At 44.6% G+C, this 23857-nt stretch overlaps 1 protein-coding gene across 2 annotated transcripts in view; it reads right to left on the bottom strand.

Moving 5' to 3' along the window:
- The window catches only part of LOC141133510 (uncharacterized), an 84967-nt gene that overhangs the window by 41137 nt on the left and 19973 nt on the right, over positions 1 to 23857 (bottom strand). Inside the window, exons 2-3 of one of the 2 annotated variants that reach the window (XM_073622932.1) lie at positions 13996 to 14376; positions 6065 to 6406 (exon numbers count right to left, since the gene is read on the bottom strand). In XM_073622932.1, the coding sequence (XP_073479033.1) occupies positions 6065 to 6406; positions 13996 to 14376 (723 nt within the window). The remainder of the gene's footprint in view (positions 1 to 6064; positions 6407 to 13995; positions 14377 to 23857) is intronic. The other variant, XM_073622933.1, reaches the window with a different exon arrangement.

Raw genomic sequence — 23857 nt, 5'->3', positions numbered from 1 at the left:
CAGAACTTCATTTCTGAACTTATTTGTTTTGGTGTCTTTGTATGTATGGATTGCATGGGTTGTTACCGACATGTGGTGAACATTTCATGTCAATAGCACCTTGGTGATGTGTTCACTACTTATTTTACCCGCTATATATATGTTATGATTTTAAAATTCCAAAACACGTTGGCTATCTTCGTATGTCATACGCAAAAAAAGCAATCATTGTTTTCCAACTGACTGGAGTTTCCAAGACTTTATATTCATACGTGGCACTTATTACCTACCTCCTCAGCCTATTATGAGGTAGGTTGTGTTTGCCCCCATGCAAAAAGCTGCCTGTCCTTCCCTGGAAGCATCAGGCACTAATGGCTGCTGAGTGTTGCATAAGGTCTTTTCAAATATCCTTGTGGCAAAAAAAAAATTAACCTCATTACCCTCTTAGCTAGCAATTGGTGACCTTCCCTTAAGAAATACTATTGGCTGCGGTTGTTATATTTACCCACTAGCTTGAGCCTAGAGTTGCCACCTCATCCCTTTAAACCCGAACACATATGAATTACACAGGTTCTGTGGCTGATTAAGGTGGTTATTAAACTCACTTGTTGCCTTATCTGCATTTAATTAGCCTCAGAACCTGTGTAATTCATATGTGTTCGGGTTTAAAGGGATGAGGTGGCAACTCTACTTGAGCCTAGGTTCACACTTGTGCGATGCGGGAACCAGCGCGATTACACATAGTTGCCAACATTGTAAGAAAAAAATGTGGGACACTTTTGTGGCTGTAGGCGGAGCTGTACAATAATTAGGGGGCGGGGCATTCGTTTGTAGGCATGGCTTAGGGCAAATATACAAGTGCGGCGCGCGAAAATGGGTGTGGTTTATGCGTCAACGTGGGCGTGGCTTAAATTGGCGTGGCTCAAGAGGGTGTGGTTAGAGTCTGAGATGAATGAGGGATGGAGAGGGAGAGGGAAATGACGGTGCAAATGATACAAGAAGATCTTGCGAGCCACAGATGGGTTAATGCCTCTAAAATAAAACCCTCAGTGCTAACAGCTGCAATCACTAATCATGTTCCATATCCATGCAAATAACAATGTAATAAAGTAAATGTGTCTGCGCTAGAAAAGTTATGATAAATATAAAAATCAGTGTATAAAAAATATATATATATATCTGTGCATTAAATAAAAAACAATCTATCACCATGTACTTAAACAATAAATTGCAATCTGTGATAAACTGATGATATAATCAGCAAAGTGCAATTTGCATAAAATTACTAAAAGTCCAAGTGCAAACTCTGGTTGAAAAGAGTGCTCACTCTTTGAATATGTGATAATAAAAGTTCATAAATAAACTCCCAGAGTGTTCAAGTATAGTGTTCATATCCTGTAGTATCCATCGTGCTCATCCAAAAAAATGTGCATAGAAAACATGCTCCAGTGCTCTCCCGGTGACCCCCACAGGCATATACGCTCACCTCAGAGCGTGTGACACAGTACCTAAACTATGTCAAATCACGCTTGGGAGCTACTCCTGGGCTCTAATAGATATGGTGATGATGTCCTCCAACTTGCTCAATTATCAGCATTCCATTACATATATGAGAAAAAAAGAAGCTCCATAGTGTAACATTGCAAGCAAATATTTATTCCAAATAAAAACACTCCCCTACTAGGGGTACTCACATTCTGTGGGTGCATGAGTGCACCATCCTAATCAAGGCTTCACAAATGAGAAAACACGGCGCTGGTGTGGCATGCGGTGTGGTATACTGCTCTCGTTCATTCCTCCGTGCTGACAGCACCGTCCTGGCCCCTCCCCTACGCGTCTTCGGCACAGGGATCACATGCCTTCATCAGGGGGATCCCCCTGTGATTTATCATAACTTTTCTAGCGCAGACACATTTACTTTATTACAGAGGGAAATGACGGGACAGCAGCCCCAGATCCTACACAATAAAAATATGTGTATTCTAGAAAGTTTAACAATCAGCAGATAAAGATACTCCAAACACCTGGTGTTAGCACTTCAATCATCCCGGCACCATGGTTGTTTTGGTGTCAGGATGATTGAAGTGCATTATTTCTATTATTACATTGTAATATAAAATGAAATCATTCAACTCACCATAATGCAGAATCAGTGGGATCCCTGAGCGTGTCACGTCGCCTGCCACCAGCCGTCCGTCCTTGCATCAGATGTCCCAGCAGAGTCCGTCCTTGCATCAGGTGCCCCCAGCGGAGCCCCCCCTTACATGAGATGTCCCCGGCGGAGCCCCCCCTCACACCAGGGGTCCCCGGCGGAGCCCTCCCTCACATCAGGAGTCCCCGGCGGAGTCCCCCCTCACACCAGGAGTCCTCGGCGGAGCCCCCCCTCACACCAGGAGTCCCCGCCGGAGCCCCCCCTCACACCAGGAGTCCCCAGCGGAGCTCCCCCTCACATCAGGTGTCCCCAGTGGACCCCCCTCACATCAGGTGTCCCCAGTGGAGCCCCCCTTGCATCAGGTGTGTGTCCCCAGTGGAGCCCCCCCTCACATCAGGAGTCCCACAGCGGTGCGCCCCCCCCCCCCTACCTCAGAGGTGTCCTAAGCATGGCTAGAACCTCCGCCCCTTTCCATATCAGACTGGCAGCGGGGCGGGGGGGTAGGTGGGGCGAGGTGGGGTGAGGCGGAGCGGGGCGGAGGGTGGGCGGCGACACAGGAGCTCCGTCTAGCCCCCCCCAGCCGTCTTCCTGAACTTAAATAAAATGGCGGATTGTCTCCGCCGGCCGCGGACCTCTAGCGGCGGCTTCGAAAACCGAGAACCGGATTTCTCGGGACATTTCCCGGGACACCACGAATTCGGGAATGGAGTCCAAGTCCCGGGAATGTCCCGGGAAATCCGGGACAGTTGGCAACTATGGATTACAGCGTCGGTTCCCGCATCGCATCTCTCCCTCAGGCAGTTCACAATGCGAACTGCTGGTGTCATTACAAAGTTACAAAGTTAACCACTTCTGGACCGCCCTCCGTCGTTATACGTCGGTACTTTGAAGAGGGTTATCGTTGTTATGGCAGCAGCTAGCTACCATAACCCCAGTATCCTCTTCTTCAGCCAGTGGTCCACTTTCAGATAAAAGTGGTCTCTGTGGTGGTTTTGCCGCAAGATCACTTTTATCGGCGAGGGGAGAGGCCCCCCCCGCTCCGGTGCCCCCGATCAGGTCCTCTTCCTGGCTTGGTATGGAGCTGAGTGAGGGGAAGATGGCCCCCATCCGTCAAAACATCACTTCCGCCCATAGCTCTTAAAAATACTTTTTTTTTTTTTTTTTTTTCAAATAACATTTTAGTGTAAATATGAGATCTGAGGTCTTTTTGACCCCAGATCTCACATTTAAGAGGTCCTATCATGCTTTTTTTTCTATTAGGGATGTTTACATTCCTTGTAATAGGAATAATAATTTTTTTAAAAGAACTGTGTAAAAATAAAAAGTAAAATAAATAAAAAAAACCCACAAAATTTTTAAACGCGCCCTGGCCCACCAAGCTCGCATGCAGAAGCAAACGCATACGTGAGCAGCGCCCGCATATGAAAACGGTGTTCAAACCACACATGTGAGGTATCACCGCGACCTGTAGAGCGAGAGCAATAATTCTAGCCCCAGACCTCCTCTGTAACTCAAAATTGTAACCTGTAGAATTTTTTAAATGTTGCCTATTTGGATTTTTATGGGTTAACGTTTATCACCATTCCAAGAGCGGGCGCAATTTTGAAGCGTGACATGTTGGGTATTAATTTACTCGGCGTAACATTATCTTTCACAATAAAAAAATTAATTGGGCTAACTGTACTGTTGTCTTATTTTTTATTTAAAAAAAGCATATTTTTTCCAAAAAAAAAGGTGCGCTTGTAAGACCGCTGTGCAAATACGGTGTAACAGTATTGCAACGACTGCCATTTTATTCTCTAGGGTGTTAGAAAAAAAATATATAATGTTTAGGGGTTCTAAGTAATTTTCTAGCACAAAAAAAATGTTTTTAACTTGTAAACACCAAATCTCAGAAAGAGGCTCAGTCCTTAAAGTGGTTGTAAACCCTTACAGACCACTTTATGCTATAGGTAAGCCTGGGTAAGCCTATAATAAGGCTTACCTGTAGCTACCCAGGATATCTCCTTAACCTGCACGGTTTAGGAGATATCCCCTGTCCCCTGCATGTGCCGGTGTCATCGGCACATGCCCACTGGGGCAAACTGAAGCAATGGCTCATACCCCCACCCCATACATTTGCCCTGCCCCATGTATACCCCACCTTTTTAATGAAACGCCCATCAATGCAGCCTCCCCAGCGCCCATTAATGCAGCCTCACCAGCGCCCATTAATGCAGCCTCACCAGCGCCCATTAATGCAGCCTCACCAGCGCCCATTAATGCAGCCTCACCAGCGCCCATCAATGCAGCCTACCAGCGCCCATTAATGCAGCCTCACCAGCGCTCATCAATTAATGTTTGCTTGCTTCCATTCATTTGGGAGTCGGGAAAAACAGACACAGTCCTCCGCCACTGCTGCGCCTCTGACACTATGTGCAAATTGAGTGGCGGCTGCCTGCTGATGCTGAGACTTAGTTGCTTGCTGCAGAGAGAAGGAACACCAGTGGCTGGGCTTCCTAGGCGGCTGCGTAGTTTGCCTAGTGGTAGCACCGGCCCTGCTGGTAATATAGTGTACATTTTAAGTAACACAGTGTCACTCGCCATTATCTTAAGGTTCCAGCACCATCAACCTAATAATCTAAGAAACACATATGTGACAGGGGTTCTATTTTTTAACGTTAAACTCAATAAAAAGTATTTGATTGAAAGAAAGGCATTTTTAATTCTGTTTATGTTCATGTTGCAGAATCCCCCCTCACTTCTTACTTGCCAAAATGTCCTCAGCAAGAGAGCAATGAGAGGAAAACTTGCTAACTGAAAATCAAAACCTGACAAGGGTTCTATTTCTTCCCCACCTCATTCCAAACGAAATAAAATAAAATAAAAGTTTTGGCTGGACATACACTTTCATTGCTTTCTGACCACCCCACCCATATATGCTATGGCCCTTCAGCGCGAAATTACGTACCTGTACGTGATCTCTTTCTTCGGGTCAGGGGTGCGCATACCCGCCACTGGCGACCCACGCTGTGATTGGACACAGTGGGAGCCAATCAGCGGATCTGGCGGACCCGATCTCTGCCAGGACCTGACGATCGTTCCCGAGACAGACAGAACGGCAGTCTGTCTATGTAAACAAGGCAGATCTCCATTCTTTGAGAGGGAAAGATGGAGATCCTGTGTTTCTGATAAGCAGGAACATGGATCTCTGTCTTCCCCCAGTTAAAGCACCTCCCCCACACAGTTAGCAAGCACTCCCAGGGAACACATTTAACCTTTTGATCGCCCCTGATGTTAACCCCTTTTCTGCCAGTGTCATTAGTACAGTGACAGTGCATTTTTTTTAAGCACTGATCACTGTATTGGTGTCACTGGTCCCCAAAAAGTGTCAATAGTGTCGTTTAGTGTCCGATTAGCCCGCGGCAATATCGCAATCCTGCTAAAAATCGCTGATCACCACCATTATTAGTAAAAAATAAAATAAATAAAAATTCCATGAACATAGTTTGTAGACGCGATAACCTTTGCGCAAACCAATCAATATACGCTTGTTGGAATTTTTTTTACCAAACACATGTAGCAGAATACATATTGGCCTAAATTTATGAAGAAATTCGATTTTTTTACATTTTTTTATTGGATATGTTTTATAGCAGAATGTAAAAAAATATTGTTTTTTTTCTTCAAAATAGTCGGACTTTTTTGTTTATAGTGCAAAAAATAAAAGCCATAGCGGTGATCAAATACCATCAAAGGAAAGATCTATTTGTGGGAAAAAAAAATGACATTGATTTTATTTGGGTACAACGTCGCACGACCGCGCAATTGTCAGTTAAAGAGACGCAGTGCTGTATTGCAAAAATGGCCTGGTCATTAAGGGGGTAACACCTTCCAGGGCTGAAGTGGTTAAACAAAGATTAAGAAGAAAAGAATATTGTGCTGTATTTGTACCTGCAACAACCAGCCTTGTAAATTGTTCACTTTTCAGTGTTGCTCTTGCGGTAGAGGTAGAGATGACACAGCAATAACTTCTCTGATCATTTACATGAAGATTATGAATGCGCAGTGAGATGTCTTGAGTGAAATTGACCAAAGAGTACCGACTGTTAACATATTGATCTGATTTTCTCCATTCTTGTAGGGATATATGAGTACAGTCATTTGTTTCTCTGTCTGCATAATACCAGGTGACCTTTGTAATATCTGAGATGTCCTTGGAGTAATAACACGGGATGATGACCTCTCCACCTGAAACTGCCATCACTTCATCCAGCTGAGTGATATATTCTGTACCTAAACAAAGAAAATTGATTAGAGGGGTATGTATGTTCTATATGTATGTATAGCGGTCTGAACCAGTAGTGTATTTGGGTTTTGTGCTGCCCTAGGCCTAACTAAACTAGTGCACTCTCTAATTTAAATATGACCCACCCCTTCCTGTCAAGGCCACACCCCTTGCTGTTTAAGACCCGCCCTGAAATTTTCCAGTGGGGACACTAGTTCTGAGGGCCTGGGGGGGGGGGGGGGGGGGCTGTGGATTCACTTAATTTGCATAGATTTCTTATCACTTCCTGTTTGGCTATGGGGCAGGAAGTGAAGTGAAATCTCTGCAATGGGACAGGGATGGTAAAAAATATACTGCCAGGGGCTATAACCCTCCCTTATTCTATCCGAAATGAAAAAAAAAATTGTGCCTATAGTTCTACTTTAAGCAAAAATGTCTGATAATTTTATGGCGAAGACTAATGCCCTGTACGCACAACCGGTTTTGCTGTCGGAATAAACTCTGAAGGTTTTTCCGACAGAGTTCCGACGGAGTTCCGCTCAAGCTGTCTTGCCTACACACGGTCACACCAAAGTCCGACCGTCCAGAACGAGGTGACGTACAACACGTACGACAGGACTAGAAAAAGGAAGTTCAATAGCCAGTAGCCAATAGCTTCCGTCTCGTACTTTCTTCAGAGCATGCGTCGTTTTTGGTGCGTCGGAACAGCAAACAGACGAGCGGGTTTCCCAATAGGAATTGGTTCCCACAAAAAAATTTAGAGCATGTTTTCTATCTAAGTCTGTCTGAATTTTCGACGGAAAAAGTCCGATGGGGCATACACATGGTCAGAATATACGATGAGAAGCTCCAATCGGACTTTTTCTGATGGACATTCCGCTCGTGTGTACACGGCATAAGAAGATATAACCATGCCATTGGTGCAGCAGAAATCATATAGCACAGTGAGGAAGGTTTGTGGTCCTGGATGATGGGACAGTCAAAATTAGAATTGGCGACCCCCCCACAGTTGCGGAATGCCGGCCGCCTGCATACTGAAAGCAGTAATTCTTGTAGTTTTTGGGATGTCCAAATAAAAAGTATTTTGATCTACAGTGGTGTGTGGCCATTTCTTCTAATTTCATTGTATGCGGAGGCGAGCACCTACTGGATCATTGGGCTTCCTGGTCTCACCTGGAGCGGCAGGTGTGTCTTATTGCAATACCGGAAGCAATGCGGCCGCTTTATGGGGGCGCTAGACTAATTTGCCTCCCAGCCCAGTCCGCCCCATAAGACTGGCGCTACACTAACAGTGTAGGGCAAGCCGGTGGGGAGTCTTTCCGTGTCCGACCCCCCTGCAAAGTGCTGCCCTAGGCCTGGGCCTTGTTGGCCTAGGCCAGGGTACAGCGTTAGTATGAACAGAGAAGATTATATTTTTATAGAGAGCCGAGTCTACCCTGGGATTCTTGAACGATTGTGGACTCTGAGTCCTGGGATTGATACCTGTGGAGAGAGAGAAGCCAGCTCCACGTTCCCCTTATCCATTCCCATGAAAGAAACCAGGAGCTGTGCTGACAGGATGACTTTAAAACATCGGGTTATGATGCATTTCTATTGCAAGCAGCCTACCTGAGATTTGGTGCAGCCTGGGGCCTTGGTGTTCCTCTACAGGTTGAGTACAGGAGAGATAAATAGATAGATAGATAGATAGATAGATAGATAGATAGATAGATAGATAGATAGATAGATAGATAGATGTAGCCACCCTGTCCTACACATGGGCTACTAGTCAAATTTAGTTGCTGCTGGTAAACAACACAACTGGTTTATAGTTTACTTGTTCATTTGGTTTTCCCCTAAATTTAGTGGAGCTGTGGTTTCTCCCTTCTGCCAGTAGGTGTCACTGCTACTTCTAGTATTAGTATAAGAGGCTACAGCAGAACTGATTTATGAATAATCATGCTTCCCCTAGCTAACCAATAGCAGTTTCCTGGCCTCTGATGCATGCTTGGAACGAGTATAAATTTTTAGGGAAGGCCAAGTGATTTCTCTATTCCACCCAGGATCTGGCCTTGGGTCAGAGTATGTGGAGCAATTGAGTGATTAGGCCTGAAGCCTGAGGCCTATACATGGGCTCTGTGATCTGAGAGCCTGACTGGGGACAGAAAGGAAACTGATAAGGCCTGAGATGAAGTACCAGAGGTCACTCTGCCCCATGAGTTCCTGGGTGAGGAAATTGTGGACAGCCTGGGAAAGTGTCAAGATGGAACCACCCAGACTACTTCAGCTGCTACTGGAAAAATGGAGACAGCTGCTACTAAGAAGTTACAGATTTCTGCCTTTAAGCTTAAAGGTTCTTTTTCTGTATTGATGACTCTTTTTGTGTGCTATTGTGTCTGCATGCCAGTAATGGGTGTTCTTAACCACGTTAAGAAAATGTGGGTGCGCTGTCCCTTTAAAATTTAAAAATGTCAATGTGCATACAATAAAGTTATATCGTATAGTAATTCCATGCCATAAGAAGGTACTAATAGTGTAAGCTCAGTGCATACAACCCACATAAAAATAAACATAAAAATAAAAAGTGTAGTTGTGCCGTTATATAATACTTAATAGTGCAAAAGACACTCAAGCCCTAAAAGTGTACGTGATATGATATGATAATTCATCCTCAACATGAAATCAAAACAAAATATATATATATAGGCACGATCCTGTGTAAATGTGCTCAGCACAGAGGAGTTAAAAGCAAGAAGGGTCCATTATAGTGCAGTATTTTTAAAACCACTGACTTTTAATAAGGTAATGTACTTAGAATAAGAAGATAATCACAGACGTGTAACAAAAAATAAACACCACCAGATTCCCACCAGCGTGCGTGATGACGTCATGTGTTTGGCCCCATTCAACGTGTTTTACTGTAAATAGCATCTTCAGGGCACAGTTAGCTAGTCTGCCACTAGGTGGCTCGGTTCTAGAATAGTATCTAGTTACAGAAAATAGTGTCATCAGTGCTAGGCTTCTTTTAGTTAGAGCCCTCCTGAAGTGATGTTTTGGGTAAGTCAGTACCCCCATATAAGTCAGGTTGGAAGGAGCCCTAGTGCAGTTGGGGCATGAGAGCCAAATGCCCCACACCTATGCAGATGTAGCCAGCAAGTGGAGGACCTGGACAGGTGAGAGGTATACCTGCACTCAGAAGAGTTGGCTGTGGACTTCCTGACCCTTATGTAAGTGGGGGGTAAGGTGCGATCCAAAAGGTCTTTTAGGACAGGTCATGAGTTCCCTGAGTGAAGCTATCCCTCTGCAGGGTGTCATGATAGGTATACCTATGGAGGAGACAATTGCAGAGATCCCATTCCAGTAAGTAATAAAGACCCCAGGTGAAGGAAGAAACTGTCAAGGGAAAGATGGCTTACTTGCTGCATGTGCTTTCACCTTTGACTACTGCAGACAGTCCAATAAATGTGATTGACAATGTAATGTCAAGTGACCCCAGATGGTATGTCAATGTAATGTGACTGTGCCACCAGTAAAATGCAGCAACCCTATTTCTGTTTGGGCAATCCTTTGGGGATATAAAGATCAACGGGCAGGAATGTCCAGAGTAGGCCTCTGGCCAAAGAGTTGGCACAAGATGGCAGAGGGTACAGCCTCAGCAGGATGGTCACTGTTCTAGCAAGGAGAGGAGCGGGGAAGGGACTTGTGCTCTTGGAGTCAACATCAAGCAAATCGCAAGCCCATACTTACACCTCTCTCCATGGATTTTTTTTGGTGTGAGCAATAAACTCTTTTTTTGTTGTAATAGCTTAAAATGGTTGTAAAGCCACTCTAACCTGTATACACCATCAGCACTGCCTCCTATTGTAGTATCCCCCTCTGTGTGTGATTTATAAAAATAAATGCTGCAAATACCTAATTTCACTGCTGAGATTGCAGACATATGAACAGCCAGATTTCTCATTTTCTCCTCTGAAAGATGCAGTGGGTGGGGCTGAGATTTCTCTGCTGATGTCAGTCTGGAGGAGAGGAGGAGAGAGCTGGCTGGTCATGTGATCGCAATCTTGGCTCTTAAATTAGGTATTTACAGCATTTATATTTATAAATCATTCACAGAGAGGGACACTGCAATAGGAGCCAGTGCTGATGGTATATACAGGTTAGTATTATAAGAGTAGCAGGAGCGGGGAGGGGCGGCTCACACACAGACAGAGAGGGGAGGGGGAGGAGGAGCAGAGAGGAGAGCAGATAGCAGGCTGCTGATGACAGAGGCATGTAAACTGACCACGGTGTCTGGTCTCAGCAGCCATCATACACCGTGGTCAGTTTACAGAGGGGTGGCGAGAAACTGGCAGGATCAGCCAGGTTTTTTAGGTGTTACAGGGGGGAAAATGACACAGGACAAGCACTGTGTCTTATAACATGCTTTAAAGGAGCAGGATCCAATTTTTTTTTTTTTTTGGGGTTAACAAACACTTTAACCATAGCTCCCAACTGTCGATGATTTCAAGGGACTGTCCCTGATTTAATGCAGTGTCCCCCTGTCCCTTTCCCCCCAGTGTCCCTTTGTCCCTCATTTTGGTCTGATCTATATAGTTGTATTTATAATGCACTTTTTATCTTTCAAAAAGTGTTTTCCAGTGCTAAACCTTTCATCCAATTTCTAAATTGCTGCATTTGTAACTTTTAAAAGCCAATATAAAGGAATAGTACTGGTAAAAAAAGGCCTTGTGGATTTAATTAACCTTTTTTTGGTTAATTCTCCTTTAAGGGGGTGTGGCAGGGGGCGTGTCCTATGCCCACATACTTTTGCTAGTAGGTGTCCCTCATTCCCATCTCTAAATGTTAGGAGGTATGCTTTAAGTGACTGGTGCCTATCAGTTCACGTGTCCCACTATGTCTAAGAGAGCTATCCCTGAGGTGAAATCTCAGTACACCCTGTCTCTGGGGGCAGGGGCGGGCTGGGCCGGGGGGCAGGGATGCAATTTCCCCCCAGGCCGCTCTAATTCCCAGTAAAAAGACCGATGTGCTGCCAGCTGGGAACTGAGCATGTGAAGTTGGCCCAGTGTTACTGCTCGGGTGACTCCAGAGGGAGGCTGGCAGGGCTGGATAACAGCCCAGAAGCTGCAGGAACGTTTGTGCTGTGAGCGGACATCTGTCCTGTCACAGTGCTGTTCCCGGCTTCTGAGCTGACAGTCTGTGTCCATTCCATTCAGACTGAGCACAGCCGAATAGAAGTGGGTGGATCCACTCTGCCTCCTCCAGCCCCCTCTCTCACTATGCCCGCCCACACTCAGGGCAGCCTGTGTGCTGCTTCTGTGAATAGAACATGTGGGCGGGAACATTCAAACTGAGATCCGTCGGTGATCTGTATCTGTATGGGACCCTGATAACTGAGCCTGAGGCTTCTGCCTGCTGACTTTCAAGTGAGTGATCTGTGACCGGCCTCTCTCCTTTCTCTCCCCCCTCTCTCCCAAATTCCTCTCCCCCCTCTCTCTGCAGATAAGGAAGTTTCTTTCAGCAGCCTGTGCAGTACCAGCTCCTATGTACTATGCAGTGAGCTCACACTGGTCTGCTGCAGTGTTGGTGATCTCACTGTCTTCCTGCATGTCCCATAGACTTCTATTAGTTTGCACATTTTTGCTGCATTTTCTGAAAGTGCACAAAAATGGCTGCATGCTGCATCTTTGGTGCGCTATAAAAAAAAAACTGCAGCAAAAACGCACAACCTAAAAGAAGCCTATGGGACTGCGGCTAAGGAAAACTGTGTACATAAGCACTGCGGCCAAACCGCAGCACACCAGTGTGTGCTCAAAGGCTTGTACACACTTGCAGCAGGCACTGCCACTCTGAAAAATGATCAATGCTCAGGTCACTTTTGCTCATGCTCAGCGGCTCCAACCAGAGCTGTCAGTTTTTTTGTTCAACTCGCTGGATTGAGCAAAAAAAAAAAAAAAATAGTGGTGTGTACAAGGCTTTACTATGTTGATAAAGGAATCAAGCAATTTTCTTGAGTAGTGGTCTCTCTGTGTGTGGACAATCTGGAGCGATGTCTCTCTCTGTCAGTGGTGACTGGTGCTCAAAATGTTTTTTGGGGGCGGGGTGCAAACTGAAAAAAACCCCATCAATTGCAGCCTCACTCTGGCATTAAATGCAGCCTTACTGTGCCCATCAATTGCAGTCACTGTGCCCCATCAAATGCAGCCTCACTGTGCCCCATCAAATGCAGCCTCACTGTGCCCCATCAAATGCAGCCTCACTGTGCTCCATCAAATGCAGCCTCACTGTGCCCCATCAAATGCAGCCTCACTGTGCCCCATCAAATGCAGCCTCACTGTGCCCCATCAAATGCAGCCTCACTGTGCCCCATCAAATGCAGCCTCACTGTGCCCCATCAAATGCAGCCTCACTGTGCCCCATCAAATGCAGCCACTGTGCCCATCAATTGCAGTCACTGTGCCCATTAATTGTAGCCTCACTGTGCCCATCAAATGCAGCCACTGTGCCCATCAATTGCAGCCAATGTTACCCCCCTGTCGGCATTTAACCAGCACCCCACCTCGCCCGCTGTCTGACCGGCACTTACCCCATCTTGGTGGCGGGTCAGGCAGCGAGTGACGGCAGGGAGCTGTTGGACAGGCAGCAGCTCCTGTGTTCTCTATGCTTCCTCCATGCTTTTCCTCCTGCTAGACATCCAATTGGAGCGCCTTTCCTTTCAGCCAATCAGGTGACGGGTATCAGACCCGCTCTTCCTGATTGGCAGAGAGACGGTTCAGTGTTAGAAAAGCAAATATTCATTTGCTTTTCTAACACACCCGGGTGGGCTCTGAGCACAATGCTCTGCGCTCTGAGTCCACCCTATTTTGAAGCCTATTAGAGCCTATGGTCAAGCTGCCTGAGGTGAGGTTGGGAGCAGTGAATGAATTAGAACATATGTGTGTCATGGGAGCATGAGCCGGCAGCAGAGGAGGAGATCACATCCTTAAATCTCAGCCAGGGTTCATGCTGGGACTTGTAGTCCTTTACTTTTGGGGATGTGACACCCCAAAAGTGAAGAACTAAAGGTCCCAGCATGAACCCCTCAGAGCTCAAAATGTGTCACACACCCCTGCCCCCCCCCAACTAGTGAAGGACTACAGGTCCCACTGTCCCAGCTTAAACCCCTCAGAGCTGAGGATGTGTCCCCCCCCCCAATTAGTGAAGGACTACAGGGCACAGCATGAACCCGTAGGATCTAAGGGGACACATCCTTAGATCTCAGGGGTTAATGCTGGGACTTGTAGTTCTTCACTAGTTGCGGAGGGGGGGGGTCAGGTCCTCAGCTCTGAGGGATTCATACAGGGACTTACTTGCAATTTAGTTCCTGAAGGCCATGGTAGTACAAGTCCCCCACAGGCCCTGGAGGGCCACATTGCTCTCCCTGCCCCCCCCCCCCACCTTTGTGATCATGAAAAACCTTAGAGACCGTTTTCCCGATCCATCACTTTGCCACCACCGGTTCTATGGGCCACTTGACTGGACTTGCCCCCCAGGCCTAAGGCTGCCAGCCCTCCCCTGTCTGGGGGTATCATCATGCTCCCGGGGGTGCTACAGATAGATAGATAATAGTTAGATAATTTACCTGGAACCTGCAGAACAGTGCCGAGTCTACTATTCTTGAATACATTTCCATATTGAATATCGTATAGTTGGCAGCAAAATCGAGGCCCATCTGTTGGTTTCAGTCCTGTAATTTTGATATATTCAGTCCGATTCCTGTTAGGATCCTTCTCTCTGTAGAGTCTTCCCTTATATTTCTCTGTAACATTTCCAGAATGTGAAATGATTGTGTCCTCATCAGCTGCAGATGAACAATATTCTTGATCTGTCTCCCGCCATATGACCCGTACATCTTCATCTCGTTTCCCAGAGATGGAGTATGAACATGGAATGGTAACAGATCCTCCAGACTGCACTGTACGGGTTGTCATCTGATGAACACACCCGGGAGATCCTGTGATCCCTAAAATTAGCAGATAAGGTGAGACTTAATATTACTACTTTAAAAAAAATTTTCTCCAGTGATTTCTTGGACATCCTAGAAGAGATCAGCTTGATATAAATGATCTTATTAATGTTATTGTATAAAAACCTATATGGAAGAGTCATATTTACTCACCAAATACTCAGACTTTACCATTTTTCTGCACTTTTTGAGATGCGAACGAGGGACACCTATTAGCAAAACTATGGAGGCATAGGACACACCCCCTGCCACGCCCCCTTAAAGAAGAAAACATATTAGTTATACCCACAAGTGCTTTTTTTACCACTACTATTCCTTTATATTGGCTTTTGGAATTTACAAATGCAGCAATTTAGAATTTGGATGAAAGGTTTAGCGCTGGGAAACACTTTTTGAAAGATAAAAAGTGCATTTTATATACATTTCTATAGATCAGACCAAAATGAGGGACAAATGAGGAGGAATGAGGGACAGAGGGACTTTGTACCAAATCAAGGACAGTCCCTCGAAATCTGGGACAGTTGGGAGCTATGCATTACTACCTACTTGCAATGCTACACAATGACTGTTTTACAGTACATCTCCTTTTCCAAGGGCAAAACTATAGATCATGGGATCCCATAGCAACATTTTAACCACTTCAAGACCAGGCCTATTTCTGACATATATATATATATATTTTCTTTTTTTTTTTAAATGTCGCACTGTATTTGCGCAGCAGTCTTTCAAACACAATTTTTTGGGAAAAAATACACTTCAATGAATTAAAAAGAACTAAACAGTAAAGTTAGCCCAATTTTTTTTTTTTTTTTTTGTATAATGTGATGGGTATCTATTTACTCAGCATAACATCATCTAATGCCCCGTACACACGGTCGGATTTTTCGATGGAAATTCCGACCGTGTGTAGGCTCCATCACACATTTTCCATCGGATTTTCCGACACACAAAGTTTGAGAGCAGGATATAATATTTCCCGACAACAAAATCCGTTGTCGGAAATTCCGATCGTGTGTACACAAATCCGACGGACAAAGTGCCACGCATGCTCAGAATAAATAAAGAGATGAAAGCTATTGGCCACTGCCCCGTTTATAGTCCCGACGTACGTGTTTTACGTCACCGCGTTCAGAATGATCGGATTTTCCAACAACTTTGTGTGACCGTGTGTATGCAAGACAAGTTTGAGCCAACATCCGTCGGGAAAAATCCTAGGATTTTGTTGTCGGAATGTCCGAACAAAGTCCGGCTGTGTGTACAGGGCATAACATGTCTCACTTTAAAATAGCGCACACACTCAGGGAATGGCGACAAACTACAGTACTAAAAAATCTCCATAGGCGATGATTAAATATGTTTTACCGGTTACCTGTTTACAGAGGAGGTCTTGCGCTAGAATTATTGCGGCAATACCTCACATGTGTGATTTGAACACTGTTTACATTTGCAGGCGTAAATTAAGTATGCGTTTTCTTTTGCGCACAAGCAGAGAGGGATGGGGCGCTTAAAAAAAAAAAAAAAATCTTATTTTATTAATTTTAACTATCCCTTTTAAAAGAAAAAAAAATCTGATCACTTTTATTGCTGTCACAAGGAATATAAATATCCTTGTGACAATAATAGGCAGTGACAGGTACTCTTTATGGGGGGGGGGGGGATCTCCTCTGCACTTCAAAGTATTCCAAACGCCAGGATTGGCTTTTTTAAATACTGACACTTTTTAAAAATGACGCCATTGGCTGCCAAGTAAACGGGAAGTGACGTCGCTTCCTGGTTTCCACATAGGAGACCCAATCAAAGCCGAATCCGGCTTTGTTCGGGACTACAGCCAGCTGGAAGACGTGCCTGCAGGTGGCTCGGGTCTCCCAGGGGGATAGGAGACCCGGGCGGAGCGGTGGAAGGCGGCGGTAGGGAGGGGAACGCCACCTCCCGCTGCTTGTAATAACAGCTGAGCGGCTGCTTAGCCCTCATCTGTTGTTATTACAAGAAAGCCGACTGACAGCTCTTAGGCCGGTTTCACACTGGGGCGGTGGGTGCGTCGGCGGTAAAACGCCGCTATTTTTAGTGGTGCTTTACCGTCGCTTTCGCTGCGCTATTCGGCCACTAGTGGGGAGGTTTTAACCCCTGCTAGCGGCCGAAAAAGGGTTAAAACCGCTCGCAAAGTGCCGCCGCAGCGGCGCTTTGCCGGCAGTATAGCCGCACTGCCCCATTGATTTCAATGGGCAGGAGCGGTGAAGGAGCGGTGAATACACCACTCCTTCACCGCTCCAAAGATGCTGCTTGCAGGAGTTTTTTTTGCGCCTTGCAAGCGCACCGCTCCAGTGTGAAAGCCCTCAGGGCTTTCACACTGGAGACACAGCAGCGGCTATTGCAGGGCGCTTTGCAGGAGATATTTTTAGTGCTGTAGCGCCTGCAAAGTGCCCCAGTGTGAAAGGGGCCTAAAATATGGTACCGCAGGAAGCTGCAGGCATCACCCCAGTACAACCACTTGTAGCAGAATGATGTACAGCTACGTGATTTTGCGTGAAGTGGTTAATTGGCCCCTCCCCTGGCAAGCTGGCAGAGCCAGTTGTCACGCATCTTAACATAAAGGACCAGCATGCATATAAGTTGTTAGGAACGAGCAGCACAAGGAATTTTTACACTTAATTTAATGTGATGCTAAAGGTATTTTTTTTTATTAAATGATTATATACATATACGGTATATCATTAATATAATGATCTTGTAAAGAACGGCCCAGCTCCTGTTCTTTGGTAGTCCCCCGTCAGCACTGTCTGCTCTTCCTTTCTCTGGTTTCCTCCTTAGCAAGCCTACTGCTGTGGGGCACCCGTGCCCCTGCACTCCTGAGCTAGGCTATGTGTGTCCATAGACACACACAGCCCTACTCACCCTCTTCTCAGGAGTTTGACTGCCAGCAACAGGAGCCCATGGCTCCCGCTTTCCTCAGTGTCTCATATGAGACTAGGGAGTGAGCAAAGCTGAGCTGCAGCTGGGAGAGTGCTGTAGCGGTGAGTGGTGTCAGGTAAGTGTTCAGGGATGGGGGAGTAGAACAGATAATGGGGTGTTTTTTACTTTATGCATTAAGGTAAAAAAAAAAATGACTTTAGAACCACTTTAAAGCAATGTTTTATAGTTTATCTTGAACACATTACACACAATCAAATAAAAATTTCCCAGTGAATTATTTCTTATGCCGCGTACACACGAGCGGACTTTACGGCAGACTTTGTCCGGCGGACTTTTCTACGAACTTTACGACGGACTTTACGAATGAACGGACTTGCCTACACACGATCAACCAAAGTCTGTCGGATTCGTACATGATGACGTATGACTGGACTAAAACAAGGAAGTCCATAGCCAGTAGCCAATAGCTGCCCTAGCGTCGGTTTTTGTCCGTCGGACTAGCATACAGACGAGCGGTCTTTTTGACCGGACTCGAGTCCGTCGGAAAGATTTGAAACATGTTTTATTTCCAGGTCCGTCGAACTTTTGGGGAAAAAAGTCTGCTGGAGCCCACACACAATCTAATTATCTGACGGAGTCCGGTCCGCCGAACCAAGTATGCCGTAAAGTCTGGTCATGTGTAGGCGACATGACACTTCTTACCCCAGCGCTTACAGTTTACAACTTGCTTCTGTCTCCTGCTCTCTGCTGCTTTCCTGAATTTCCAATCTTCACAGGAATTAACAGTGGACAGTGCCTTGCCATTCTAGTCTATGGGGTGGGGGGTGTTTCTATTGATGTACACAGTGTACATAGGATGCGGTGGGAGAAAAGAGCCACCCTGAAGCAGGAAACCTGAGGCTGCAGTCATGAAACCAGCTTAACCACTTCAGCCCCGGAAGATTTACCCACTTCCTGACCAGGCCATTTTTTGCATTACGGCACTACGTCGCTTTAACTGACAATTGCGTGGTCGTGCAACACTGTATACAAACAAAATGGACGTCCTTTTTTTCCCCACAAATAGAGCTTTGTTTTGGTGGTATTTGATCACCTCTGTGGTTTTTTATTTTTTGTGCTATAAACAAAAAAAAGATCGACAATTTTGAAAAAAAAAACACAATATTTTGTACTTTTTGTTATAATAAATATTCAAAATTTTCTCCTCAGTTTAGGCCGATATGTATTCTTCTACATATTTTTGGTAATAAAAATCGCAATAAGCGTATATTGATTGGTTTTGTGCAAAAGTTATAGCGTCTAAAAACTATGGGAAAGATTTATGGCATTTTTATTATTATTATTTTTTTTACTAGTAATGGCGCTAATCTGCGATTTTTATCGGGACTGCGACATTATGGCGGACAGATCGGACACTTTTAACACATTTTTTGGGACCATTGTCATTTATACAGCCATCAGTGCTATAAATATGCACTGATTACTGTGTAAATGTCACTGCCAGGGAAGGGGTTAACACTAGGGGGCGATCAAGGGGTTACCTGTGTTCCCTGTGTGTGTTTCTAACTGTGGGGGGAGGGGACTGACTATAGGAGATGACAGATCGTTGTTCCTAGCTAGTAGGAACTCACGATCTGTCTCTCCTCTCCTCACAGAACAGGGATTTGTGTGTTTCCCTGTTCTGGCTCTCGTGCCCGCAATCACCGCAATGACCGCCGGCCACGCGCATCAGGTCCCCCACAGTGTAGCCTCCGTAAAGGGAAGAGGTACATCTACAACGGCTCACGGGAATGTGCCAACCTGCCGCAGTATAATGATGGCGGCTGGTCTGCAAGCGGTTAAAGGATAAGTTCACCTTTGGGAACATGTTACTTTTTCCATCCACTGCTGAAGTTTCCCAATTCTTCACCATCCCCGGTTGGTGAGAATACTACTTCGGTACCTGCTTCAGTTACTCACTGTGGTCCCTGGTAAAAAGGTGGTTTGTCCCTTAGTGGCGACAGCTTCCCCGCTACCTCAGACCATGACAGGTTCTCCGGCCGGCAGAACCGTCATTTCTGGCTTGACTGCAAGCCGCAATCCCAACTCTGCGCTGCTCTCTTGCTTCTGGATAGGCCCTCAGACAACCTAGCAGCCAGAGGTCCCCAGGATAGGCCTCAGGCTCTGGCCTAGCAGTCCGGGGCAGTAAAAGACACGTCCACCCAGACAGCCATCCAGGTGGCACAGAACCCCGATCACCTGACTCAACCCAAATAAATAGGCTCTCCCAGCAGGCCAAAGGACCCAAGAAAATCCCTGCCCATTGGCTGAGACACCCCATTCATTCCTAATCTGTCCTTGCAATGCCCTTGTCTTATCTAATGCCACCAAGCACCCGGCCACCTAGTGACAGAAGAGAGAAGTGCAGCAATTCCAGAATTAGGGTGAAATCAATTGATCCTAACAATTGGCCAAGGCAACTATCACTCGGCAAATACATTTAGGAGTAACCCTGCCTAAACATCAGGGTGCTACATCTTCAAAGTAAAATAAATAAGGTTTTGAAGCTACTGCTGTATGTATGCCAAGCTAACTGTAAAAAAAAAAAAAAAAAAAAAAAAAATTCACAGCCACAAGCGATTTCAGTGTATGTTGAAAAAAAAAAAATCATACTGTTCTGTAACACCACATACAGCTTTAGCTCTTTCACTGCCAGAGCCAATTTTTCCCACAAATGTTAAAATTCACATTTTAGGCCTGAAGATTAAAATCAAATGTTTTGGGGTGGTTTGAGTAGAGTTTTTATGTCATGCAATTTTAGCACAATTGTTTTTCCAACCAATATCTTCAGTTAAAAATATAAATGAATTTCAGTGCACACAAATACAATATAATACCCACATTTTTGGTAATATCATAAAACATGAGTTTGTAAACAGTAAATAAAAGCCAAATATGTCAAGCCTTAGGCTACTTTCACACTGGGGCGTTGGGGTAGTCGGCGGTAAAGTGCTGCTATTTTTAGCAGTGCTTTTAGGCCGCTAGCCGGGCGCTTTTAACCCCCCCGCTAACGGCCAAAAAAGGGTTAATAGCAGCGGCGCTGCCCATTGATTTTAATGGGTAGGGGCGCTTTAGGAGCGGGGTATACTGTCCTGCCAGCGCACCGCTCCAGTGTGAATGCCCTCGGGCTTTCACACTGGAGTGAGAGGAAATCCGCTTTCCAGGTGCTCTGCAGGCGCTATTTTTAGCTCTTTAGCGCCCGTAAAGCGCCTCCAGTGTGAAAGTAGCCTTAAAATTATACAAGAAATTGAGAAAAACTATGGATCATACAATTGTCCTAAGGTGGTGCTTTAAAAGCCTTTACAGCTGTTCAGTTTTGAGATAACAAATACCCTGTATATCGATAGACCTAAAATTAGGAGATTTCTATTACATGTGACTGAATTGTTGTTATTGTACGCAGGCGCACCTGACACACATTTTGTGTTCATTGGGGTGGGGTGCTTTAAAAACATGTTTTTCATTTATTTGATTAAACTTACATTTTTTAAACTTAAAATTAAATCCACAGTTAATCCTTTACACATGGATTATAGCTGTGATTACATGTTTTAACCACTTCAGCCCTTGGAAGGTTTTACCCCCTTCCTGACCAGAGCACTTTTTACAATTTGGCACTGCGTCGTTTTAACTGCTAATTGCGCGGTCATGCAATGTTGTACCCAAACAAAATTTGCGTCCTTTTTTTCCCACAAATAGAGCTTTCTTTTGATGGTATTTGATCACCTCTGCAGTTTTTATTTTTTTGCGCTATAAACAGAAAAAGACCGAAAATTTGGAAAAAAAATTATATTTTCTACTTTTTGTTATAGAAAAATTCCAATAAACTCAATTTTAGTCATACATTTAGACCAAAATGTATTCAGCCACATGTCTTTGGTAAAAAAAAGGTCAATAAGCGTATATTTATTGGTTTGCGCAAAAGTTATAGCGTCTACAAACTAGGATACATTTTCTGGAATTTACACAGCTTTTAGTTTATGATTGCCTATGTCATTTCTTGAGGTGCTAAAATGGCAGGGCAGTACAAACCCCCCCCAAATGACCCCATTTTGGAAAGTAGACACCCCAAGGAAATTACTGAGAGGCATGTTGAGCCCATTGAATATTTTATTTTTTTGTCCAAGTGAAAAAAAAAACTTACAAAAAGTTGTCACTAAATGATATATTGCTCACACAGGCCATGGGCATATGTGGAATTACACCCCAAAATACATTCAGCTGCTTCTCCTGAGTATGGGGATACCACATGTGTGAGACTTTTTGGGAGCCTAGCCGCGTACGGGGCCCCGAAAACCAATCACCGCCTTCAGGATTTCTAAGGGCGTACATTTTTGATTTCACTCCTCACTACCTATCACAGTTTTGAAGGCCATAAAATGCCCAGATGGCATAACCCCCCCCCCCCCCCCCCCCAAATTACCTAATTTTGGAAAGTAGAAACCCCAAGCTATTTGCTGAGAGGCATGTTGAGTCCATGGAATATTTTATATTTTGCCACAAGTTGCGGGAAAATGGCAAACTTTTTTTTTTTTTGCACAAACTTGTCACTAAATGATATATTGCCACTCTCATTTGTTTTTGAAAATGAAGAAAGAAAAGAAAAATGTATTTTTTTTTCTTTTTTCAATTTTCAAAACTTTGTGACAAAAAGGGAGGTCTGCAAAATACTCGCTATACCTCTCAGCAAATAGCTTGGGGTGTCTACTATCCAAAATGGGGTCATTTGGGGGGGTTTGTGCCATCTGGGCATTCCATGGCCTCCGAAAATGTGATAGGCAGTGAGATCAAAAATTTACGCCCTTAGAAATCCTGAAGGCGGTGATTGGGTTTCGGGGTCCCGTACGCGGCTAGGTTCCCAAAAAGTCTCACACATGTGGTATCCCCGTACTCAGGAGAAGCAGCAGAATGTATTTTGGGGTGTAATTTCACATATTCCCATGGCATGTTTGAGCAATATATCATTTAGTGACAACTTTGTGCAAAAAAAAAAAAAATGTGTCTTTTTCCCGCAACTTGTGTCACAATATAAAATATTCCATGGACTCGACATGCCTCTCAGCAAATAGCTTGGGGTGTCTATTTTCCAAAATGGGGTCATTTGGGGGGGGTTTGAACTGTCCTGGCATTTTATGCACAACATTTAGAAGCTTATGTCACACATCACCCACTCTTCTAACCACTTGAAGACAAAGCCCTTTCTGACACTTTTTTTCTTTACATAAAAATTTTTTTTTTTTTGTCAAGAAAATTACTTTGAACCCTCAAACATTATATATATTTTTAAAGCAAAGGCCCTACAGATTAAAATGGTGGGTGTTTCATTTTTTTTTTCACACAGTATTTGTGCAGCGATTTTTCAAATGCATTTTTTTGGGAAAAAACACACTTTTTTAAATTTTAATGCACTAAAACACACTATATTGCCCAAATGTTTGATGAAATAAAAAAGATGATCTTAGGCTGAGTACATGGATACCAAACACAACATGCTTTAACCACCTCAATACAGGGCACTTACACCCCCTTCCTGCCCAAGCCATTTTTCAGTTTTCAGCGCTGTCGCACTTTGAATGACAATTGCGCAGTCATGTTACACTGCACCCTAATTATATTTTAATCTTTTTTTCCCCACAAATAGAGCTTTCTTTTGGTGGTATTTGATCACCTCTGCGGTTTTTATTTATTGTGCTATAAACAAAAGAAGAGGGACAATTTTGAAAAAACACAATATTTTTTACTTTTTGCTATAATAAATATCCAATTTTTTTTTTTTTTAAACACATTTTTTCCTCAGTTTAGGCCGATATGTATTCTTCTACATATTTTTGGTAAAAAAAAATTGCGATAAGCGTATATTGATTGGTTTGCGCAAAAGTTATAGCGTCTACAAAATAGGGGATAGATTTATAGCATTTTTATTATTTATTTATTTTTTACTAGTAATGGCGGCGATCTGCAATTTTTATTGTGACTGTGATATTGCGGCGGACACATCGGACACTTTTGACACATTTTTGAGACCATTCACATTTATACAGCGATCAATGCTATAAAATTGCATTGATTACTGTGTAAATGTGACTGGCAGGGAAGGGGTTAACACTAGGGGGCGCTCGAGGGGTTAATGTATGACCTAAGGAGGTGATTCTAACTGTGGGGGGAGGGGACTGACTGGGGGAGGTGACCGATCGCTGTCCCTATGTACAAGGGACACGCCATCGGTCTCCTCTCTTCTGTGACAGGACGTGGATCTGTGTTTACATGCACAGATCCACGCTCCTGCTCTGTTACCCGGCAATCGCGGGTGCCCGGCGGACATCGCGGCCGCCGGGCACGCGCACCTAGTGGCTCGGGAGGGCGAGGACGTCATATGACGTCCTCCCAGAACAACAGAAGCCTCGTCCCGCCGTCATATGATGGTGGGCGGTGGCTTAGTGGTTAAAATTGCACACAAACGTGCAGTGGCGACAAACTACATACATTTTTAAAAGCATTTAAAAACCTTTACAGGTTACCACTTTAGATT

Source organism: Aquarana catesbeiana, linkage group LG03, assembly GCF_042186555.1.
Source record: "Aquarana catesbeiana isolate 2022-GZ linkage group LG03, ASM4218655v1, whole genome shotgun sequence".
In the NCBI taxonomy this organism is placed as follows: domain Eukaryota; kingdom Metazoa; phylum Chordata; class Amphibia; order Anura; family Ranidae; genus Aquarana; species Aquarana catesbeiana.
Note: the sequence above shows the minus strand (reverse complement) of the source record. Positions and strands in the feature narration are given on the sequence as shown.